The sequence below is a fragment of the Ylistrum balloti genome, unplaced genomic scaffold, assembly GCF_031769215.1.
Source record: "Ylistrum balloti isolate Yb309-2 unplaced genomic scaffold, AGI_CSIRO_Ybal_v1 Utg370854, whole genome shotgun sequence".
Taxonomy (NCBI): domain Eukaryota; kingdom Metazoa; phylum Mollusca; class Bivalvia; order Pectinida; family Pectinidae; genus Ylistrum; species Ylistrum balloti.
Window position 1 is genome coordinate 1 of NW_026782490.1, and position 25943 is coordinate 25943.

The window sequence follows — 25943 nt, forward strand, 5'->3', positions numbered from 1 at the left end:
TCCATATAATTGATAGATTATTGATTATCAGAAACTTCTATATAACTGATAATTGATTATCTGAAACTTCTATATAACTGATAATTGATTATCTGAAACTTCTATATAACTGATAAATTATTGATTATCTGAAACTTCTATATAATTGATAGATTATTGATTATCTGAAACTTCTATATAACTGATAGATAATTGATTATCAGAAACTTCTATATAACTGATAGATTATTGATTATCTGAAACTTCTATATAACTGATAGATTATTGATTATCAGAAACTTCTATATAACTGATAATTGATTATTGAAATTATAACTGATAATTGATTATCTGAAACTTCTATATAACTGATATTATTGATTATCTGAAACTTCTATATAACTGATAGATTATTGATTATCAGAAACTTCTATATAACTGATAGATTATTGATTATCTGAAACTTCTATATAACTGATAGATTATTGATTATCAGAAACTTCTATATAATATAATTGATTATAGAAATCTATATAATGATAGATTATTGATTATCAGAAACTTCTATATAACTGATAGATTATTAATTATCAGAAACTTCTATATAACTGATATTGATTATCAGAAACTTCTATATAACTGATAATTGATTAGAAATATATAACTGATAGATTATTGATTATCAGAAACTTCTATATAACTGATAGATTATTGATTATCAGAAACTTCTATATAACTGATAGATTATTGATTATCAGAAACTTCTATATAACTGATAATTGATTATCTGAAACTTCTATATAACTGATAATTGATTATGAAACTTCTATATAACTGATAGATTATTGATTATCAGAAACTTCTATATAACTGATAGATTATTAATTATCAGAAACTTCTATATAACTGATAATTGATTATCTGAAACTTCTATATAACTGATAATTGATTATCTGAAAATTCTATATAACTGATAGATTATTGATTATCAGAAACTTCTATATAACTGATAGATTATTAATTATCAGAAACTTCTATATAACTGATAATTGATTATCTGAAACTTCTATATAACTGATAATTGATTATCTGAAACTTCTATATAACTGATAGATTATTGATTATCAGAAACTTCTATATAACTGATAGATTATTGATTATCAGAAACTTCTATATAACTGATAGATTATTGATTATCAGAAACTTCTATATAACTGATAGATTATTGATTATCAGAAACTTCTATATAACTGATAGATTATTGATTATCAGAAACTTCTATATAACTGATAGATTATTGATTATCAGAAACTTCTATATAACTGATAGATTATTGATTCAGAAATCTATATAACTGATAGAAACTTCTATATAACTGATAGATTATTGATTATCAGAAACTTCTATATAACTGATAGATTATTGATTATCTGAAACTTCTATATAACTGATATTATTGATTATCTGAAACTTCTATATAACTGATAGATTATTGATTGAAACTTCTATATAACTGATAGATTATTGATTATCTGAAACTTCTATATAACTGATAGATTATTGATTATCTGAAACTTCTATATAACTGATAGATTATTGATTATCTGAAACTTCTATATAACTGATAGATTATTGATTATCTGAAACTTCTATATAACTGATAGATTATTGATTATCTGAAACTTCTATATAACTGATAGATTATTGATTATGAAACTTCTATATAACTGATAGATTATTGATTATCAGAAATATATAACTGATAGATTATTGATTATCTGAAACTTCTATATAACTGATAGATTATTGATTATCTGAAACTTCTATATAACTGATATTATTGATTATCTGAAACTTCTATATAACTGATAGATTATTGATTATCAGAAACTTCTATATAACTGATAGATTATTGATTATCTGAAACTTCTATATAACTGATAGATTATTGATTATCTGAAACTTCTATATAACTGATAGATATATTGATTATCAGAAACTTCTATATAACTGATAGATTATTGATTATCTGAAACTTCTATATAACTGATAGATTATTGATTATCAGAAACTTCTATATAACTGATAGATTATTATCTGAAACTTCTATATAACTGATAATTGATTATCTGAAACTTTTATATAACTGATAGATTATTGATTATCTGAAACTTCTATATAACTGATAGATTATTATCTGAAACTTCTATATAACTGATAGATTATTGATTATCAGAAACTTCTATATAACTGATAGATTATTGATTATCAGAAACTTCTATATAACTGATAGATTATTGATTATCAGAAACTTCTATATAACTGATAGTTTATTGATTATCAGAAACTTCTATATAACTGATAGATTATTGATTATCAGAAACTTCTATATAACTGATAGATTATTGATTATCTGAAACTTCTATATAACTGATAGATAATTGATTATCTGAAACTTCTATATAACTGATAGATTATTGATTATCAGAAACTTCTATATAACTGATAGATTATTGATTATCAGAAACTTCTATATAACTGATAGATTATTGATTATCAGAAACTTCTATATAACTGATAGATTATTGATTATCAGAAACTTCTATATAACTGATAGATTATTGATTATCAGAAACTTCTATATAACTGATAGATTATTGATTATCTGAAACTTCTATATAACTGATAATTGATTATCTGAAACTTCTATATAACTGATAGATTATTGATTATCAGAAACTTCTATATAACTGATAGATTATTGATTATCAGAAACTTCTATATAACTGATATTATTGATTATCAGAAACTTCTATATAACTGATAGATTATTGATTATCTGAAACTTCTATATAACTGATAGATTATTGATTATCTGAAACTTCTATATAACTGATAGATTATTGATTATCAGAAACTTCTATATAACTGATATTATTGATTATCTGAAACTTCTATATAACTGATAGATTATTGATTATCAGAAACTTCTATATAACTGATAGATTATTGATTATCAGAAACTTCTATATAACTGATAGATTATTGATTATCTGAAACTTCTATATAACTGATAGATTATTGATTATCAGAAACTTCTATATAACTGATAGATTATTGATTATCAGAAACTTCTATATAACTGATAGATTATTGATTATCAGAAACTTCTATATAACTGATAGATTATTGATTATCAGAAACTTCTATATAACTGATAGATTATTGATTATCTGAAACTTCTATATAACTGATAGATTATTGATTATCTGATAGATTATTGATTAGAAACTTCTATATAACTGATAGATTATTGATTATCAGAAACTTCTATATAACTGATAGATTATTGATTATCAGAAACTTCTATATAACTGATAGATTATTGATTATCTGAAACTTCTATATAACTGATAGATTATTGATTATCTGAAACTTCTATATAACTGATAGATTATTGATTATCAGAAACTTCTATATAACTGATAGATTATTGATTATCAGAAACTTCTATATAACTGATAGATTATTGATTATCTGAAACTTCTATATAACTGATAGATTATTGATTATCAGAAACTTCTATATAACTGATAGATTATTGATTATCAGAAACTTCTATATAACTGATAGATTATTGATTATCAGAAACTTCTATATAACTGATAGATTATTGATTATCTGAAACTTCTATATAACTGATAGATTATTGATTATCAGAAACTTCTATATAACTGATAGATTATTGATTATCAGAAACTTCTATATAACTGATAGATTATTGATTATCTGAAACTTCTATATAACTGATAGATTATTGATTATCTGAAACTTCTATATAACTGATAGATTATTGATTATCTGAAACTTCTATATAACTGATAGATTATTGATTATCTGAAACTTCTATATAACTGATAGATTATTGATTATCAGAAACTTCTATATAACTGATAGATTATTGATTATCTGAAATATATCTGATAGATTATTGATTAGAAACTTCTATATAACTGATAGATTATTGATTATCTGAAACTTCTATATAACTGATAATTGATTATCTGAAACTTCTATATAACTGATAGATTATTGATTATCAGAAACTTCTATATAACTGATAGATTATTGATTATCAGAAACTTCTATATAATTGATAGATTATTGATTATCAGAAACTTCTATATAACTGATAATTGATTATCTGAAACTTCTATCTAATTGATAATTGATTATCTGAAACTTCTATATAACTGATAGATTATTGATTATCAGAAACTTCTATATAACTGATAGATTATTGATTATCAGAAACTTCTATATAACTGATAGATTATTGATTATCAGAAACTTCTATATAACTGATAGATTATTGATTATCAGAAACTTCTATATAACTGATAGATTATTGATTATCTGAAACTTCTATATAATTGATAGATTATTGATTATCAGAAACTTCTATATAACTGATAGATTATTGATTATCAGAAACTTCTATATAACTGATAGATTATTGATTATCAGAAACTTCTATATAACTGATAGATTATTGATTATCAGAAACTTCTATATAACTGATAGATTATTGATTATCAGAAACTTCTATATAACTGATAGATTATTGATTATCTGAAACTTCTATATAACTGATAGATTATTGATTATCTGAAACTTCTATATAACTGATATTGATTATTGAAATTATCTGAAACTTTATATAACTTGATATAATTGATAGATTATTGATTATCAGAAACTTCTATATAACTGATAGATTATTGATTATCAGAAACTTCTATATAACTGATAGATTATTGATTATCTGAAACTTCTATATAACTGATAGATTATTGATTATCTGAAACTTCTATATAACTGATAGATTATTGATTATCTGAAACTACCAAATAGCTGATAGATTATAGATTATCAGAAACTTCTAAATAACTGATAGATTATTGATTATCAGAAACTTCTATATAACTGATAGATTATTGATTATCTGAAACTTCTATATAACTGATAGATTATTGATTATCAGAAACTTCTATATAACTGATAGATTATTGATTATCAGAAACTTCTATATAACTGATAGATTATTGATTATCAGAAACTTCTATATAATTGATAGATTATTGATTATCAGAAACTTCTATATAACTGATAGATATTGATTATCTGAAACTTCTATATAACTGATAGATTATTGATTATCAGAAACTTCTATATAACTGATAGATTATTGATTATCTGAAACTTCTATATAACTGATAGATTATTGATTATCAGAAACTTCTATATAACTGATAGATTATTGATTATCAGAAACTTCTATATAACTGATAGATTATTGATTATCAGAAACTTCTATATAACTGATAGATTATTAATTATCAGAAACTTCTATATAACTGATAATTGATTATCTGAAACTTCTATATAACTGATAGATTATTGATTATCAGAAACTTCTATATAACTGATAGATTATTGATTATCAGAAACTTCTATATAACTGATAGATTATTGATTATCAGAAACTTCTATATAACTGATAGATTATTGATTATCAGAAACTTCTATATAACTGATAGATTATTGATTATCAGAAACTTCTATATAACTGATAGATTATTGATTATCTGAAACTTCTATATAACTGATAGATTATTGATTATCAGAAACTTCTATATAACTGATAGATTATTGATTATCAGAAACTTCTATATAACTGATAGATTATTGATTATCAGAAACTTCTATATAACTGATAGATTATTGATTATCAGAAACTTCTATATAACTGATAGATTATTGATTATCTGAAACTTCTATATAACTGATAGATTATTGATTATCAGAAACTTCTATATAACTGATAGATTATTGATTATCAGAAACTTCTATATAACTGATAGATTATTGATTATCTGAAACTTCTATATAACTGATAGATTATTGATTATCTGAAACTTCTATATAACTGATAGATTATTGATTATCAGAAACTTCTATATAACTGATAGATTATTGATTATCAGAAACTTCTATATAACTGATAGATTATTGATTATCTGAAACTTCTATATAACTGATAGATTATTGATTATCAGAAACTTCTATATAACTGATAGATTATTGATTATCTGAAACTTCTATATAACTGATAGATTATTGATTATCAGAAACTTCTATATAACTGATAGATTATTGATTATCTGAAACTTCTATATAACTGATAGATTATTGATTATCAGAAACTTCTATATAACTGATAGATTATTGATTATCAGAAACTTCTATATAACTGATAGATTATTGATTATCAGAAACTTCTATATAACTGATAGATTATTGATTATCAGAAACTTCTATATAACTGATAGATTATTGATTATCAGAAACTTCTATATAACTGATAGATTATTGATTATCTGAAACTTCTATATAACTGATAGATTATTGATTATCAGAAACTTCTATATAACTGATAGATTATTGATTATCAGAAACTTCTATATAACTGATAGATTATTGATTATCTGAAACTTCTATATAACTGATAGATTATTGATTATCAGAAACTTCTATATAACTGATAGATTATTGATTATCAGAAACTTCTATATAACTGATAGATTATTGATTATCAGAAACTTCTATATAACTGATAGATTATTGATTATCTGAAACTTCTATATAACTGATAGATTATTGATTATCTGAAACTTCTATATAACTGATAGATTATTGATTATCAGAAACTTCTATATAACTGATAGATTATTGATTATCAGAAACTTCTATATAACTGATAGATTATTGATTATCAGAAACTTCTATATAACTGATAGATTATTGATTATCAGAAACTTCTATATAACTGATAGATTATTGATTATCTGAAACTTCTATATAACTGATAGATTATTGATTATCAGAAACTTCTATATAACTGATAGATTATTGATTATCTGAAACTTCTATATAACTGATAGATTATTGATTATCAGAAACTTCTATATAACTGATAGATATTGATTATCAGAAACTTCTATATAACTGATAGATTATTGATTATCTGAAACTTCTATATAACTGATAGATTATTGATTATCAGAAACTTCTATATAACTGATAGATTATTGATTATCTGAAACTTCTATATAACTGATAGATTATTGATTATCTGAAACTTCTATATAACTGATAGATTATTGATTATCTGAAACTTCTATATAACTGATAGATTATTGATTATCAGAAACTTCTATATAACTGATAGATTATTGATTATCTGAAACTTCTATATAACTGATAGATTATTGATTATCAGAAACTTCTATATAACTGATAGATTATTGATTATCTGAAACTTCTATATAACTGATAGATTATTGATTATCAGAAACTTCTATATAACTGATAGATTATTGATTATCAGAAACTTCTATATAACTGATAGATTATTATCAGAAACTTCTATATAACTGATAGATTATTGATTATCAGAAACTTCTATATAACTGATAGATTATTGATTATCTGAAACTTCTATATAACTGATAGATTATTGATTATCTGAAACTTCTATATAACTGATAGATTATTGATTATCAGAAACTTCTATATAACTGATAGATTATTGATTATCAGAAACTTCTATATAACTGATAGATTATTGATTATCTGAAACTTCTATATAACTGATAGATTATTGATTATCTGAAACTATATAACTATATAACTGATAGATTATTGATTATCTGAAACTTCTATATAACTGATAGATTATTGATTATCAGAAACTTCTATATAACTGATAGATTATTGATTATCTGAAACTTCTATATAACTGATAGATTATTGATTATCAGAAACTTCTATATAACTGATAGATTATTGATTATCTGAAACTTCTATATATATAATTGATTAGATATATTGATGATTATCAGAAACTTCTATATAACTGATAGATTATTGATTATCTGAAACTTCTATATAACTGATAGATTATTGATTATCAGAAACTTCTATATAACTGATAGATTATTGATTATCAGAAACTTCTATATAACTGATAGATTATTGATTATCTGAAACTTCTATATAACTGATAGATTATTGATTATCTGAAACTTCTATATAACTGATAGATTATTGATTATCAGAAACTTCTATATAACTGATAGATTATTGATTATCAGAAACTTCTATATAACTGATATTGATTATTGAAATATATAACTGATTGATTATCTGAAACTTCTATATAACTGATAGATTATTGATTATCAGAAACTTCTATATAACTGATAGATTATTGATTATCAGAAACTTCTATATAACTGATAGATTAGATTATTGAAATATATAACTGATAATTGATTATCTGAAACTTCTATATAACTGATAGATTATTGATTATCTGAAACTTCTATATAACTGATAGATTATTGATTATCAGAAACTTCTATATAACTGATAGATTATTGATTATCAGAAACTTCTATATAACTGATAGATTATTGATTATCAGAAACTTCTATATAACTGATAGATTATTGATTATCTGAAACTTCTATATAACTGATAGATTATTGATTATCAGAAACTTCTATATAACTGATAGATTATTGATTATCAGAAACTTCTATATAACTGATAGATTATTGATTATCAGAAACTTCTATATAACTGATAGATTATTGATTATCAGAAACTTCTATATAACTGATAGATTATTGATTATCAGAAACTTCTATATAACTGATAGATTATTGATTATCTGAAACTTCTATATAACTGATAGATTATTGATTATCAGAAACTTCTATATAACTGATAGATTATTGATTATCTGAAACTTCTATATAACTGATAATTGATTATATGAAACTTCTATATAACTGATAGATTATTGATTATCTGAAACTTCTATATAACTGATAGATTATTGATTATCAGAAACTTCTATATAACTGATAGATTATTGATTATCAGAAACTTCTATATAACTGATAATTGATTATCTGAAACTTCTATATAACTGATAGATTATTGATTATCAGAAACTTCTATATAACTGATAGATTATTGATTATCAGAAACTTCTATATAACTGATAGATTATTGATTATCTGAAACTTCTATATAACTGATAGATTATTGATTATCAGAAACTTCTATATAACTGATAGATTATTGATTATCAGAAACTTCTATATAACTGATAGATTATTGATTATCAGAAACTTCTATATAATGATAGATTATTGATTATCTGAAACTTCTATATAACTGATAGATTATTGATTATCTGAAACTTCTATATAACTGATAGATTATTGATTATCTGAAACTTCTATATAACTGATAGATTATTGATTATCAGAAACTTCTATATAACTGATAGATTATTGATTATCAGAAACTTCTATATAACTGATAGATTATTGATTATCTGAAACTTCTATATAACTGATAGATTATTGATTATCTGAAACTTCTATATAACTGATAGATTATTGATTATCTGAAACTTCTATATAACTGATAGATTATTGATTATCAGAAACTTCTATATAACTGATAGATTATTGATTAGAAACTTCTATATTGATTATCTGAAACTTCTATATAACTGATAGATTATTGATTATCAGAAACTTCTATATAACTGATAGATTATTGATTATCTGAAACTTCTATATAACTGATATAATTGATTATCAGATTATTGATTATCAGAAACTTCTATATAACTGATAGATTATTGATTATCAGAAACTTCTATATAACTGATAGATTATTGATTATCAGAAACTTCTATATAACTGATAGATTATTGATTATCAGAAACTTCTATATAACTGATAGATTATTGATTATCTGAAACTTCTATATAACTGATAGATTATATATAACTGATAATTGATTATCTGAAACTTCTATATAATTGATAGATTATTGATTATCAGAAACTTCTATATAACTGATAGATTATTGATTATCTGAAACTTCTATATAACTGATAGATTATTGATTATCAGAAACTTCTATATAACTGATAGATTATTGATTATCAGAAACTTCTATATAACTGATAGATTATAATCTGAAACTTCTATATAATTGATAGATTATTGATTATCTGAAACTTCTATATAACTGATAGATTATTGATTATCTGAAACTTCTATATAATTGATAGATTATTGATTATCAGAAACTTCTATATAACTGATAGATTATTGATTATCAGAAACTTCTATATAACTGATAGATTATTGATTATCAGAAACTTCTATATAACTGATAGATTATTGATTATCTGAAACTTCTATATAACTGATAGATTATTATCTGAAACTTCTATATAACTGATAGATTATTGATTATCAGAAACTTCTATATAACTGATAGATTATTGATTATCTGAAACTTCTATATAACTGATAGATTATTGATTATCAGAAACTTCTATATAACTGATAGATTATTGATTATCCGAAACTTCTATATAATTGATAGATTATTGATTATCAGAAACTTCTATATAACTGATAGATTATTGATTATCAGAAACTTCTATATAACTGATAGATTATTGATTATCAGAAACTTCTATATAACTGATAGATTATTGATTATCTGAAACTTCTATATAATTGATAGATTATTGATTATCTGAAACTTCTATATAATTGATATTATTGATTATCTGAAACTTCTATATAACTGATAGATTATTGATTATCTGAAACTTCTATATAATTGATAGATTATTGATTATCTGAAACTTCTATATAATTGATAGATTATTATCTGAAACTTCTATATAACTGATAGATTATTGATTATCAGAAACTTCTATATAACTGATAGATTATTGATTATCATAAACTTCTATATAACTGATAGATTATTGATTATCTGAAACTTCTATATAACTGATAGATTATTGATTATCTGAAACTTCCATATAATTGATAGATTATTGATATATCTGATAATTGATTATCTGAAACTTCTATATAACTGATAGATTATTATTATCTGAAACTTCTATATAACTGATAATTGATTATCTGAAACTTTTATATAACTGATAGATTATTGATTATCTGAAACTTCTATATAACTGATAGATTTATCTGAAACTTCTATATAACTGATAGATTATTGATTATCTGAAACTTCTATATAATGATATTATTGATTATAGAAACTTCTATATAACTGATAGATTATTGATTATCTGAAACTTCTATATAATTGATAGATTATTGATTATCAGAAACTTCTATATAACTGATAGATTATTGATTATCTGAAACTTCCATATAATTGATAGATTATTGATTATCTGAAACTTCTATATAACTGATAGATTATTGATTATCTGAAACTTCTATATAACTGATAGATTATTGATTATCTGAAACTTCTATATAATTGATAGATTATTGATTATCTGAAACTTCTATATAACTGATACAACCAACACTTTCCCGTCCTCTTATACAACCATCCCGTCCCTGCCTTTTTTATGCAACAAACATGTCCCTGCCTCTTCGGTACATCCAATCTGCCCCAGCATTTTCTTTACAACTAACTCGCCCCTGCCTTTTCTATACAACCAACCGGTCCCTGGCTCTTCTATGCAACCAACCCATCCAAGCCTTTTCTATACAATCAATCCGTCCCTGCCTTTTCTATACATCCAACCCGTCCCTTCCTTTTCTATACATCCAACCCGTCCCTGCCTTTTCTATACAACTAACTCGTCCCTGCCTTTTCTATACATCCAACCGGTCCCTGGCTCTTCTATGCAACCAACCCATCCAAGCCTTTTCTATACAACCAACCCGTCCCTGCCTTTTCTATACATCCAACCTGCCCCTGGCTCTTCTATGCAACCAACCCATCCAAGCCTTTTCTATACAACCAACCCGTCCCTGCCTTTTCTATACATCCAACCCGTCCCTGCCTTTTCTATACAACCAACATTTCGCTGCCTTTTCTATACATCCAACCCGTCCCTGCCTTTTCTATGCAACAAACATGTCCCTGCCTCTTTCATACATCCAACCCGTCCCTGCCTTTTCTATGCAACAAACATGTCTCTGCCTCTTTCATACATCCAACCCGTCCCTGCCTTTTCTATGCAACAAACATGTCCCTGCCTCTTCGGTACATCAAATCTGCCCCAGCATTTTCTTTACAACTAACTCGCCCCTGCCTTTTCTATACAACCAATCCGTTCCTGCCTTTTCTATACATCCAACCCGTCCCTTCCTTTTCTATACATCCAACCTGTCCCTGCCTTTTCTATACAACTAACTCGTCCATGCCTTTTCTATACATCCAACCGGTCCATGCCTTTTCTATACATCCAACCTGCCCCTGGCTCTTCTATGCAACCAATCCATCCAAGCCTTTTCTATACAACCAACATTTCGCTGCCTTTTCTATACATCCAACCCGTCCCTGCCTTTTCTATACATCCAACCCGTCCCTTCCTTTTCTATACATCCAACCCGTCCCTGCCTTTTTTATACAACTAACCCGTCCCTGTCTTTTCTATACATCCAACCCGTCCCTGCCTTTTCTATACAACCAACACTTCCCCGTCTTCCTATACAACCAACCCGTCCCTGCCTTTTCTATACAACCAACACTTCCCCGTCTTACTATACATCCAACCCGTCCGTGCCTTTTCTTTACAACCAACCCGTCCCTGCCTTTTCTATACAACCAACCCGTCCCTGTCTTTTCTATACATCCAACCCGTCCCTGTCTTTTCTATACAACCACCACTTCCCCGTCTTCCTATACATCCAACCCGTCCCTGCCTTTTCTATACAACCAACCTGTCCCTGCTTTTTCTATACAACCAACCCGTCCCTGTCTTTTCTATACAACTAACCCGTCCCTGCCTTTTCTATACAACTAACCCGTCCCTGTCTTTTCTATACAACCAACACTTCTATACAAATTATTCTTGTTGGCACTTATTCTGTGAAAAAAAACGCATCCGGTCTGACGCAAGAACCATAACAACAATATATGATTTCACTATGATTCGTGCGCACTAAAACACTATCATACACAACTTAATACCGTACATCACACGAGCAGGAACTACAATCCTAACATCTCACTTAGGGATTCATGCACTCTGTCTTGTATCCGGTGTTAGATATGAATGTTGCCTAAAACAGAAGACCCTCTACAACTCCATGCGGTCTTCGCTTCTCCGTGCGTTTACGGCTAATGTTGACTTGTGTACCCTCATGCTCCAACCGCCAAACCATGCATGGGTCGAAAAGAGTAATACACGAGCCAAGACAACACAAACCTGCCCTACTTATCTCTATCAATATTAAATGGTCCAAATATAGTCATACATAGGTATAATGCAATATTACATTTTACTTGTTTTGTGTCCGATGGAAGCAGAAATACCTAAGCAATATGTTGATACTGTTGGTGCCTCGATCCACAATTTTAAGGACTTCTCCTGTTTGGCGGTGAAGGTGCCATCTAAGGGACAAGCTGAAAGCACAGGTAAATGACATGAAATTACATATCAACATTATCTAATTACGTGTAAATTTCACGATTAGTAAATCGGTATCATGTAATATTGAACAGATCTCTTAGTCAAATTAATATCTATTCACATACAAGTCCTGTGTCCATAGAGGACAAATTTGTCTAAGTATGTCATTGGGTCTCCACCAAGCCGCTAACATCGCATGTTTGATGTCGTATTGTATACATATATATACATTTGTTTATATTTTGGACATTGTAATCTGGAATTTCTAAGCTAGCCGATTTGGTGACGCAGATTGTGAATTTGAGGCCCGGACAGGGCACCAGTCAAAATTGTCTTCCTTCGAAATTTGCGTTACAATGTCCAAAAAAAACAATAAATTAACACTCTGCATCATATACAGTAATGTTGTCTACCCGAAGGTTCCAGACTTGAATTATCTGTCGTAATTGTACGCGAGCTTGATATATATATAGATATATAGAAATGTACCTGTGAAGGTGATGGAACAAGCTTAGTTGAATGGTTTTTGAGGTGTAGTGCTGTACAGGAACCCAACAGAAGGATCTCAAGTTGTTCAGTAAGCCAGAGCTACCTTGGTGAAGAAAAAAATATAATCAAGTCAGAATTTCCCATCATCATAAACAACGCACCAAAAGATAATGTCTCTTCGGATATAGTTTCAAATAATTGTGGTTGTTGGTTTTTTTCCCCTCTCGTCTCATTTGGTAACACGACATCACTTACTTAAATTTATCAAGATTTACATGGTTGTAATCGCCAATGAAGCAGTAGACACTTACTCTTCCGCAACACTTGGTCTTAGGCCCTTTGCATTTATTTGATGTAACAGCTAAATGGAGAGTAACGTAACCGGCCTTAGTAGAAGCAATGGCTACCTTAACGACAAAGTAAAATTATTGCATATGGTTTGAAATGAATGTCTCTCAAAGTGCAGACACGAAATTCTTCTTTGAGATGATTGTCTCTCCAAAGTCAGACAAAGAACTGTAATTTGAAATGATTGTCCCTCAAAAGACAATTTCACAACTGTACTTTAAAAAATTGTCTCTCAAAAGAGGAAAAAGTAAAAGGGATAAACATCTTCTGTTCGTTGACGACACCCACCATTTAAATCTTGGTCAGTGCACGTAGCGACACGATCTGAATGACGAGCGGTTTCATAACATAAAAAAAACAAGCACATATATCACATATCTAATGGTTACAATACTGTAATACCGTTTCCATGAAGTCATAACGATGATTATTTTGCCCTATCTCTAGCCCAAAAACTGATGTGCTACACACAGTTTCAATAATGTGCCATATAATAAGAGCAGATCTGACCTCTTTTCACAAACATAAGGAAACGGTAGAGTAAACTTTCGGTATACCTGCACCTCCTCCTTTAAGGAACATGAGGAAACAGTAGAGTAAGATTTGACTCCAGCAGAAGACAGGCAATATTTCCACAAGTTCTTCTTTACTGTCAGAAGTTCCAGCCCCAGAATCTAAGAAGGAGTATGTGGCCTGTCCTTTCTCCAGGGAGGTCTGAGATAGAGAAGTGGAAGACACATTGTCTCCAATAGCCTCAAATTCCAGTTTTTCGTACACCTTGACTGCTAGACTGTCAACTAGGAAAAAAACATTTAGGGGAAAATATTTACTTTTGAATCTAAACAGACAAAGCAATCGCACCCCTACACTTGTCTCATACCTACGTCTACATCTATCTCACATCTATGCCTACACTTAAATCATTTCTGCAACTTAAGCTGTCTCGCATCTATTTTTCATTCTATCTCACTCCTAACCCACAGTTATCTCTCAACTACACCTGAAGCTGTTTTATCTTGAACCTTAAGCTGTCTCAAAAACAACAGTGTTTGAAGATCTTACTACCAAAGTTGACGAAGATGTTGTCGACCAGAAATCTATTTTAGGATTCGTCCTCTGTATATTTCTTTTGTGATTTGGACATGTTTTTTTTTACGAAATACGCTTATACCATTGTTTACCTTTCTTGGAGAAGAAAACTCTCATAACAAGTTTGGAATGGGATATGGTGGTGCACAGGGTTTTAAAGACTGGTCAACCTACATCTACAGCTGTCTTATCTTACACCTTAAGCTGTCTCTACCTACATCTACAGCTGTCTTGTCTTACACCTAGAAACTGTCTCTCCCTACATCTACAGATGTCTTATCTTACACCTAGAAGTTGTATCTCCCTACATCTACAGCTGTCTTATCTTACACCTAGAAGCTGTCTCTACCTACATCTACAGCTGTCTTATCTTACACCTACAGCTGTCTCTACCTACATCTACAGCTGTCTTGTCTTACACCTAAAGCTCTTTCTACCTACATCTACAGCTGTCTTATCTTACACCAAAAGCTGTATTTCCCTACATCTTCAGCTGTTTTATCCTAAATCTAATGATGTCTTATCCTAAATATAACGTTCTCTCTACCTACTTTTAAAGCTGTCTTATCCTAAATCTAAAGTTGTCTTATCCTTAATCTAAAGCTGTCAAATCTTACATCTAAAGCTGTCTCTACCTACTAAAACTGTTCTTACACCTGAAGCTGTCTCAACATACGCCTATAAATATCTTATCTTACACCTAAAACGTTTCATCCTAAATCTAAAATTGTCTTTTCTTACACCCAAATCTGCCTCTACCTACTCCTAAAGCTGTCTTATCTTACACCTAAAACGTGTCATCCTAAATCTAAAATTGTCTTTTCTTACACCCAAATCTGCCTCTACCTACTCCTAAAGCTGTCTTATCTTACACCTAAAACATCTCATCCTAAATCTAAAATTGTCTTTTCTTACACCCAAATCTGCCTCTACCTACTCCTAAAGCTGTCTTATCTTACACCTAAAACATCTCATCCTAAATCTAAAATTGTCTTTTCTTACACCCAAATCTGCCTCTACCTACTCCTAAAGCTGTCTTATCTTACACCTAAAACATCTCATCCTAAATCTAAAAAGTGTCTTTTCTAACACATAAAGCTGTCTCAACCTATTTTTTCTAAAACTGTCTTATCTTACACCTAAAGCTGTCTCAACCTACCCCTAAATCTGTCTTATCTTTCACTTAAAGCTGTGTCTCTGAACATCTAAGTCTGTGTCACCAAACATCTAAATCCGTGTTACCTAACAACTAAAGCTGTATCACCTAATACCTACAGCTGTGTCACCTAACACCTAAAGCTGTCTCACCTAACATCTAATCCTGTCTCACCTAACAACTAAAGATGTCTCACCTAACATCTAATCCTGTCTCACCAAACAACTAAAGCTGTCTCACCAAACATAAAATCCTGTGTCACCTAACATTCAAAGCTGTGTCACCTAACACCTAAAGCTGTCTCACCTAACATCTAATCCTGTCTCACCTAACATCTAATCCTGTCTCACCAAACACCTAAAGCTGTCTCACCAAACATAAAATCCTGTCTCACCTAACACCTAAAGCTGTCTCACCTAACATCTAATCCTGTCTCACCTAACATCTAATCCTGTCTCACCAAACACCTAAAGCTGTCTCACCAAACATAAAATCCTGTCTCACCTAACACCTAAAGCTGTCTCACCTAACATCTAATCCTGTCTCACCTAACATCTAATCCTGTCTCACCAAACATCTAATCCTGTCTCACCTAACACCTTAAGCTGTCTCACCAAACAACTAAAGCTGTCTCACCTAACACCTAAAGCTGTCTCACCTAACATCTAATCCTGTCTCACCTAACATCTAATCCTGTCTCACCTAACACCTTAAGCTGTCTCACCAAACAACTAAAGCTGTCTCACCTAACATCTAATCCTGTCTCACCTAACACCTAAAGCTGTCTCACCTAACATCTAATCCTGTCTCACCTAACACCTAAAGGTGTCTCACCTAACATCTAATCCTGTCTCACCTAACACCTAAAGCTGTCTCACCTAACATCTAATCCTGTCTCACCTAACATCTAATCCTGTCTCACCTAACACCTAAAGCTGTCTCACCTAACATCTAATCCTGTCTCACCTAACACCTAAAGCTGTCTCACCTAACATCTAATCCTGTCTCACCTAACACCTAAAGCTGTCTCACCTAACATCTAATCCTGTCTCACCTAACACCTAAAGCTGTCTCACCAAACAACTAAAGCTGTCTCACCAAACATAAAATCCTGTGTCACCTAACACGTAAAGCTGTGTCACCAAACACCGTGTCACCTAACACTTAAAGCTGTGTCAACCTCCTCCTTAATCTGTCCTATCTTTCACCTAAAGCTGTGTCACCTAATATTTAAAGTTATGTCACGCTACATCTTAAGCTGTGTCAACAAATACATAAAGCTGTATCACCCTTAAACCTAACGGTGTTTCACCAAACACCTAGAGTTGTGTCAGCAAACACCTAGAGTCACTCAACATTTAAGGCTGTGTCACTCTTAAAACTTAAGTTGTGTCACTCAAGATCATAAGTTGCGTCATTCCTGCACCTAAAGCTTTGTCATCCAACACCTAAAGTTGTGTCACTCCTGTGTCAATTAACATTTTCAGATGTGTCACCCAACACTAAACTTGTGTCAATCAACACCTAAAGTTGTGTTACCCAAAACCTAGAGCTGTGTCACCCAACACCTAAAACTGTGTTATCCAAAACCTAAAGCTCTGTCGCCCAACACCTAAAGCTGTTGTACCCAAATGCTAAAGTTGTGTCACAGAGCAATGTAACTTGAATTGTCGGTAAGTTTAGCTGATCTTAAAAGGTTTTAGCGTTTATGTATAAAGACCTTTATGTGTGGCTTACCTAATACAAACCTATATGTGTGCCTTACCTTATACAAACCTATATGTGTGCCTTACCTAATACAAACCTATAGGTGTGGCTTACCTAATACAAACCTATATGTGTGGTTTACCTAATGCAAACCTATATGTGTGACTTACCTAATACAAACCTATATGTGTGACTTACCTAATACAAACCTATATGTGTGACTTACCTAATACAAAGCTATGTATGACTTACCTATATCCCTACTGACTAATGGAACAAGCAGGTTGACAACACGTCCTAAGCCCAGCAGTACCATACAAATACACACCAAACCCTGTTTTGGATAATTTCCTTTTGGCCAAACATACGGCAGCACCATCCGTAATTTCCTAAACGCATTAGACCAAGTAGATTTATTCCTGGCCTTCTTTTTCTTTAGGTAGTCCATCTGGTAAAAAAAATATATATATATCCAATGTAGGATAATTACGTGTGCAATAATTGCAGGTAAGATGATTGCAGGTACAATATTTAAAGGTTTAGATATTCACAGGTATAATAGCCACAGGTACAATATTTACAGGTTTAGATATTCACAGGTATAATAGCCACAGGTACGATATTTACAGGTTTAGATATCCACAGGTACGATATTTACAGGTTTAGATATTCACAGGTATAATAGCCACAGGTACGATATTTACAGGTTTAGATATTCACAGGTATAATAGCCACAGGTACGATATTTACAGGTTTAGATATCCACAGGTACGATATTTACAGGTTTAGATATTCACAGGTATAATAGCCACAGGTACGATATTTACAGGTTTAGATATTCACAGGTATACTAGCCACAGGTACGATATTTACAGGTTTAGATATTCACAGATACGATAATTACAGGTTTAGATATCCACAGGTATAATAGCCACAGGTACGATATTTACAGGTTTAGATATTCACAGGTACGATAATTACAGTTTTAGATATTCACAGGTACAATAGCCACAGGTACGATATTTACATGTTTAGATATCAACAAGTATAATAGCCACAGTACGATATTTACAGGTTTAATAGCCACAGGTACGATATTTACAGGTTTAGATATCCACAGGTACGATATTTACAGGTTTAGTTATTCACAGGTACAATAGGTATGCTAATTAGAGGTATGATAGTTATCGGTATGCTAATTAGAGGTATGATAGTTATAAGTATGTTCATTACAGGTATGATAGTTATAGGTATGTTAATTAGAGGTATAATAGTTATAGGTATGTTTATTAGAGGTATAATAGTTACAGGTATAAGAGGTATAATTGTTACAGGTATGTTAATTAGAGGTATAATAGTTACAGGTATGTTAATTAGAGGTATGATAGTTACAGGTATGTTAATTAGAGGTATGATAGTTACAGGTATGTTAATTAGAGGTATGATAGTTACAGGTATGTTAATTAGAGGTATGATAGTTACAGGTATGTTAATTAGAGGTATAATAGTTACAGGTATGTTAATTAGAGGTATGATAGTTACAGATATGTTAATTAGAGGTATGATAGTTATCGGTATGTTAATTAGAGGTATAATAGTTACAGGTATGTTAATTAGAGGTATGATAGTTATCGGTATGTTAATTAGAGGTATAATAGTTACAGGTATGTTAATTAGAGGTATGATAGTTACAGGTATGTTAATTAGAGGTATAATAGTTACAGGTATGTTAATTAGAGGTATGATAGTTACAGATATGTTAATTAGAGGTATGATAGTTATCGGTATGTTAATTAGAGGCATAATAGTTACAGGTATGTTAATTAGAGGTATGATAGTTATCGGTATGTTAATTAGAGGTATAATAGTTACAGGTATGTTAATTAGAGGTACGATAGTTATCGGTATGTTCATTAGAGGTATGATAGTTATCGGTATGTTCATTAGAGATATGATAGTTACAGGTATGTTAATCAGAGGTATAATTGTTACAGGTATGTTAATTAGAGGTATGATAGTTACAGGTATGTTAATTAGAGGTATGATAGTTTTCGGTATGTTAATTAGAGGTATAATTGTTACAGGTATGTTAATTAGAGGTATGATAGTTACAGGTATGTTAATTAGAGGTATGATAGTTACAGATATGTTAATTAGAGGTATGATAGTTTTCGGTATGTTAATTAGAGGTATGATAGTTACGGGTATGTTAATTAGAGGTATGATAGTTTTCGGTATGTTAATTAGAGGTATGATAGAGTTACAGGTATGTTAATTAGAGGTATGATAGTTATCGGTATGTTAATTAGAGGTATGATAGTTATAGGTATGTTAATTAGAGGTATGATAGTTATCGGTATGTTAATTAGAGGTATGATAGTTATAGGTATGTTAATTAGAGGTATGATAGTTATCGGTATGTTAATTAGAGGTATGATAGTTACAGGTATGTTAATTAGAGGTATGATAGAGTTATAGGTATGTTAATTAGAGGTATAATAGTTATAGGTATGTTAATTAGAGGTATGATAGTTATCGGTATGTTAATTAGAGGTATGATAGTTATAGGTATGTTAATTAGAGGTATGATAGTTATAGGTATGTTAATTAGAGGTATGATAGTTACAGGTATGTTAATTAGAGTTATAATTGTTACAGGTATGTTAATTAGAGGTATGATAGTTACAGGTATGTTAATTAGAGGTATAATAGTTAAAGGTATGTTAATTAGAGGTATGATAGTTAGAGGTATGTTAATTAGAGGTATGATAGTTATCGGTATGTTAATTAGAGGTATGATAGTTATAGGTATGTTAATTAGAGGTATGATAGTTATAGGTATGTTAATTAGAGGTATGATAGTTTTCGGTATGTTAATTAGAGTTATAATTGTTAAAGGTATGTTAATTAGAGGTATGATAGTTATAGGTATGTTAATTAGAGGTATGATAGTTATAGGTATGTTAATTAGAGGTATGATAGTTATATGTATGTTAATTAGAGGTATGATAGTTAGAGGTATGTTAATTAGAGGTATGATAGTTAGAGGTATGTTAATTAAAGGTATAATAGTTATATGTATGTTAATTAGAGGTATGATAGTTAGAGGTATGATTATTATAGTTAAGATTATAAGAGGTACAGTATTCACAGGTATGATATTCAAATGTTTGATATCAGAGCTAATTGCTAGCACATTTAAATATACCATTATTGTCATTGTTTTAATGCATTATTACTCTGAAGTATCAACGAATACACTGACCTTTTCTTCGGTATTAATTGCGCTGTGTTGTCTAAGTGGACAGACAACAGACGGGAGTAGTAATAGACTGATCAGTATTACACAGATGGAAAGTCTGATCACCCAGATACCAAACTCCGTCCTGGTCGACACCCTAAAAATATTCAATCGTACTAGAAAAAAAAACGTACAGTACAAATTTCAACATGTTTACTTCATCTTCATTTCTAAGTGGAATATTAATGTAATAACATAGCCTTCCACTTAAAACAACACTTCATTGACCTAAATAACAACTATCTATAGCATGTTTCGCACGTACACACACTTAACAACTCACCTACCAAAACAACACATAACGTCAACACTTTCCTACGCTATTAACAACAGCACTCCCTATCCATATGTATTTACACGTTACTGCACAGTTACTTACACAACACCTGCCTACACACCACTGTCCACCTTCCAACACAACAAAACACTATTATGTAAACAGCACTCCCTACACATATGTATTTACACATTACTGCACAGTTTCTTACACAACACCTACCTACACACCACTGTCCACCTTCCAACATAACAAAACACACTTATGTAAACAGCACTCCCTACCCATATGTATTTACACATTACTGCCCAGATACTTACTCTACACATATTTCAACATTGCACTCCCTAGCTACACACCAAAAACACCTACCTACACACAATACATACATATACAACACTTATATATATAACATACATTACCTACGCACACAACTCATAACACCTACACATACAACACATACCTACACATCACTATCCATCTACCAACACAACATAAAAACATTGTCCTACACAGAACTCCCTACCTACACACTTCAAAACATCTACCTACATAACACACAACACTTATACATTCAACACCTGCCTACATATTACTGTCCACCTGCCAACACAAAACACTGTCCTACACGTTTCCTACCTACACAACACAATACCTACTTACATAATATCTTCCTACACGCCACGAAGCACTCACCTACATAATACAAAACACCTATACATACAACACATACCTACACATCACTATCCATCTACCAACACAACATAAAAACATCGTCCTACACAGAACTCCCTACCTACACACTTCAAAACATCTACCTACATAACACACAACACCTATACATTCAACACCTGCCTACATATTACTGTCCACCTGCCAACACAAAACACTTTCCTACACAGCACTCCCTACACAACACAATACCTACCTACACAACATGAAGCAATCACCTACATAACACAAAACACCTATACATACAACACCTTCCTTCATCTTACTGTACACCTACCAATACAACACAAAACACCTTCCTACACAACATTCCCTATCTAGACACCACGAAGCACTCAACGACATAGCACCTATACATACAACACCTTCCTTCATCTTACTGTACACCTACCAATACAACACAAAACACCTTCCTACACAACATTCCCTATCTACACACCACTAAATCACCATACAGGACTCTACAAGGCTTTTACACTTCGGCGATACGATAAGATTATTTCATTGGTTTACCACAGGTCAGATATAGGTAGGTCATGGCGATGATTTGATCGTTCTACGAGCATACTAGACTTAGAGCCAACGATTCATGCCGTGGTTGACTCGCTGATACAAGTGTTGTTTGTTGTGCTATACTTCGTCAGATACGCATCTGCAAGACGGTGTTTTGTGGTGTACAGAAAGTCAAACTTAGCATACTGAAGTGTTTTAGAAAGAACACTCGCTCGTCAATTGACGTGAATTGTGCACGGGATTCAGATTCTAAGCTATGCTTGGAAGTAGCTGTGAATGTCTCTTTATGTACTATATATCAAAGTGTCGGTAGTAGTAGTAACTTGTGCATCTTATCGGTACAATTCACTTGTTTCATGCTCATTTCCAAGAATCTTAGAGTCTTATGTTTGTTGAGTGTTCATTCCTTGATTTGCTTTTTGTAAACAGAATCAATATCTTTGTACGATTTTCCAACATTACCAAAGTGAAGGCCAAAACTTCTTCGTTTTTCTTAAGTAACATTATGATCTACAATTCTGAACAAGGAGATGAAACCATTTATATATGATAATAACAAAAGCATGGATCGAGAAATAAGCTCTTGAAAACACCAGCTGATGAAATGATGTTACTGAGGGGGAGGGTTGCTAAGGAGTCTGCCATCTTGGATTTCCATAGAACCTTCTTAACCTACGATCCCTCAGTAACATCATTTCATCATGGCAGAGTGTATGACGTGATCACCCAACGAGTTATCGCCCCTTGTCACTAATTGTCTCCACTGTTCTGCTTGGTTGGTTTTATATAAATATTCAAATGATATATATGATAATTTATGTATATGGTTTTAATAAGTATAATTATTATTATTGGAGTATTAGCGAAGACAAGACTTTTGGTAGAAACAGAAATTGATCTTAAGTAAGTCTTCAAAGTTAGAGCCTTTCTAAAGGGATGGGTGATTAACAAACCATCATCATTTAAAGGAGACCGAGAGTGTGATTAAGTATAAGATTTAAGTACTGATTTGGCAATTTTCCACCATTCACTAGGAGAAAGAAATATGCTACTAAGTGAGCTTCTCCATATATTTCCGTTTTGCTCTTCTGTTAAGGTCAGTTATCTGGTTTCTACTATTTATATAGTTTCAATATAATCTGCGACTGAAAGAAACTTGTTTTTTATTAGGTCAGTTAAATGGTTTCTCATACGAAAACGCATCCAACCTTTCTATTGACATAGTACCACAGGCTGGACTTTGATAAACACTCCTCCGCACACACACATCATCATCATTCCATTGTTCTCTAGTACCACGTCCTGGACCCGGATACACTCTTCTCAGCACAAACATCTCAACTTTGTATTGACCTCTGGTGTCACGAACTGGAGTATGATACAACTTCCTCCACACATATCATCGTTCTATTAACCTCTACCGCTGGCGCTAGACCAGGTTATATACTCATCCGTACACAAACCCAACCTTTTTATTGACATCTAGTACCGCTGCCCGGACCAGGATACACACTAATCCGTACATACACCTTACCTTCCTATTGACCACTAGTACCGCATCCCGGACCAGGATACACAATAATCCGTACATACACCTTACCTTCCTATTGACCACTAGTACCGCAGCCCGGACCAGGATACACAATAATCCGTACATACACCTTACCTTCCTATTGACCACTAGTACCGCAGCCCGGACCACGATACACAATAATCCGTACATACACCTTACCTTCCTATTGACCACTAGTACCGCAGCCCGGACCAGGATACACAATAATCCGTACATACACCTTACCTTCCTATTGACCACTAGAACCCCAGCCCGGACCAGGATACACACTAATCCGTACATATATACCTTACCTTCCTATTGACCACTAGTACCCCAGCCCGGACCAGGATACACACTAATCCGTACATACACCTTACCTTTCTATTGACCACTAGTACCGCAGCCCGGACCAGGATACACACTAATCCGTACATAAATCTGATCTTTCTTTTGATATAGTACCACTGGCTGGACGATGATACACACTCCACAATACTCATACATATCCTCTCTGTTGTGATAGTAACACCGGCTGGACCAGGATACTGACCTCCAGCACGAGGGGCTGTACCAAGATAAACACTCATTCGCACATCTACCTCATCTTTCTCTTGACATAGTGCCACTGGCTTGACCAGCATACACACTAATCCGAACATACGACTGATCTTTCTCTTGACAAAGTACCACTGGCTAGACAAGGATACACACTCATCCGCACATCTACCTCACCCTTCACTTGACCTAGTACAAGGATGCACACGCATAACTTACGTTTCCATTGACCACCAGTACCAAGGGCTGAACCAGGACACAAATGCTAAAATTTCTTTCAACAAAACCAGACATAGGAACCCTGATAGCAGCCATTTTGACGTGTTGTAATATTTTATCTGAGTATTGCAGGTGACGGAAGATTCAGAGTTTTCTATGCTGATATATAATATCCACGTAATCGCTCCCAGAACAGCAGTCATGACCTGTTGACCTGTGATTTCCCTTTGTCCTGTCACCATATCATCCAGGACACCCCTTACAGCTGACTCTAACACCAGTACACTTCCTGATAAAATACAAACACATTTAATCATATTCACAATGCTCCTATCTCAAATTATGTTTTAAATGACATGTCCTGTATTTTGTGGCATCTTTACAGACAGAGAGAATGAGAGAAATTCCTACCAAGCATTATCCGTAGAACGTAATGCCAGGATCTTC

The 25943-nt window shown here is 30.9% G+C and overlaps 1 protein-coding gene across 1 annotated transcript; it reads right to left on the reverse strand.

Moving 5' to 3' along the window:
* Window positions 1-13458: 13458 nt before the first annotated feature.
* Window positions 13459-25389, reverse strand: LOC132559089 (ATP-binding cassette sub-family B member 6-like; the record flags this gene model as incomplete). Its single annotated transcript, XM_060223699.1, has 6 exons — window positions 25322-25389; window positions 21610-21742; window positions 18597-18792; window positions 14950-15189; window positions 14045-14147; window positions 13459-13548 (listed from the first exon to the last, which is right to left on the reverse strand). Coding segments are annotated over exons 1-6 (767 nt in total), but the record flags the coding sequence as incomplete, so codon positions are not given.
* Window positions 25390-25943: the final 554 nt, after the last annotated feature.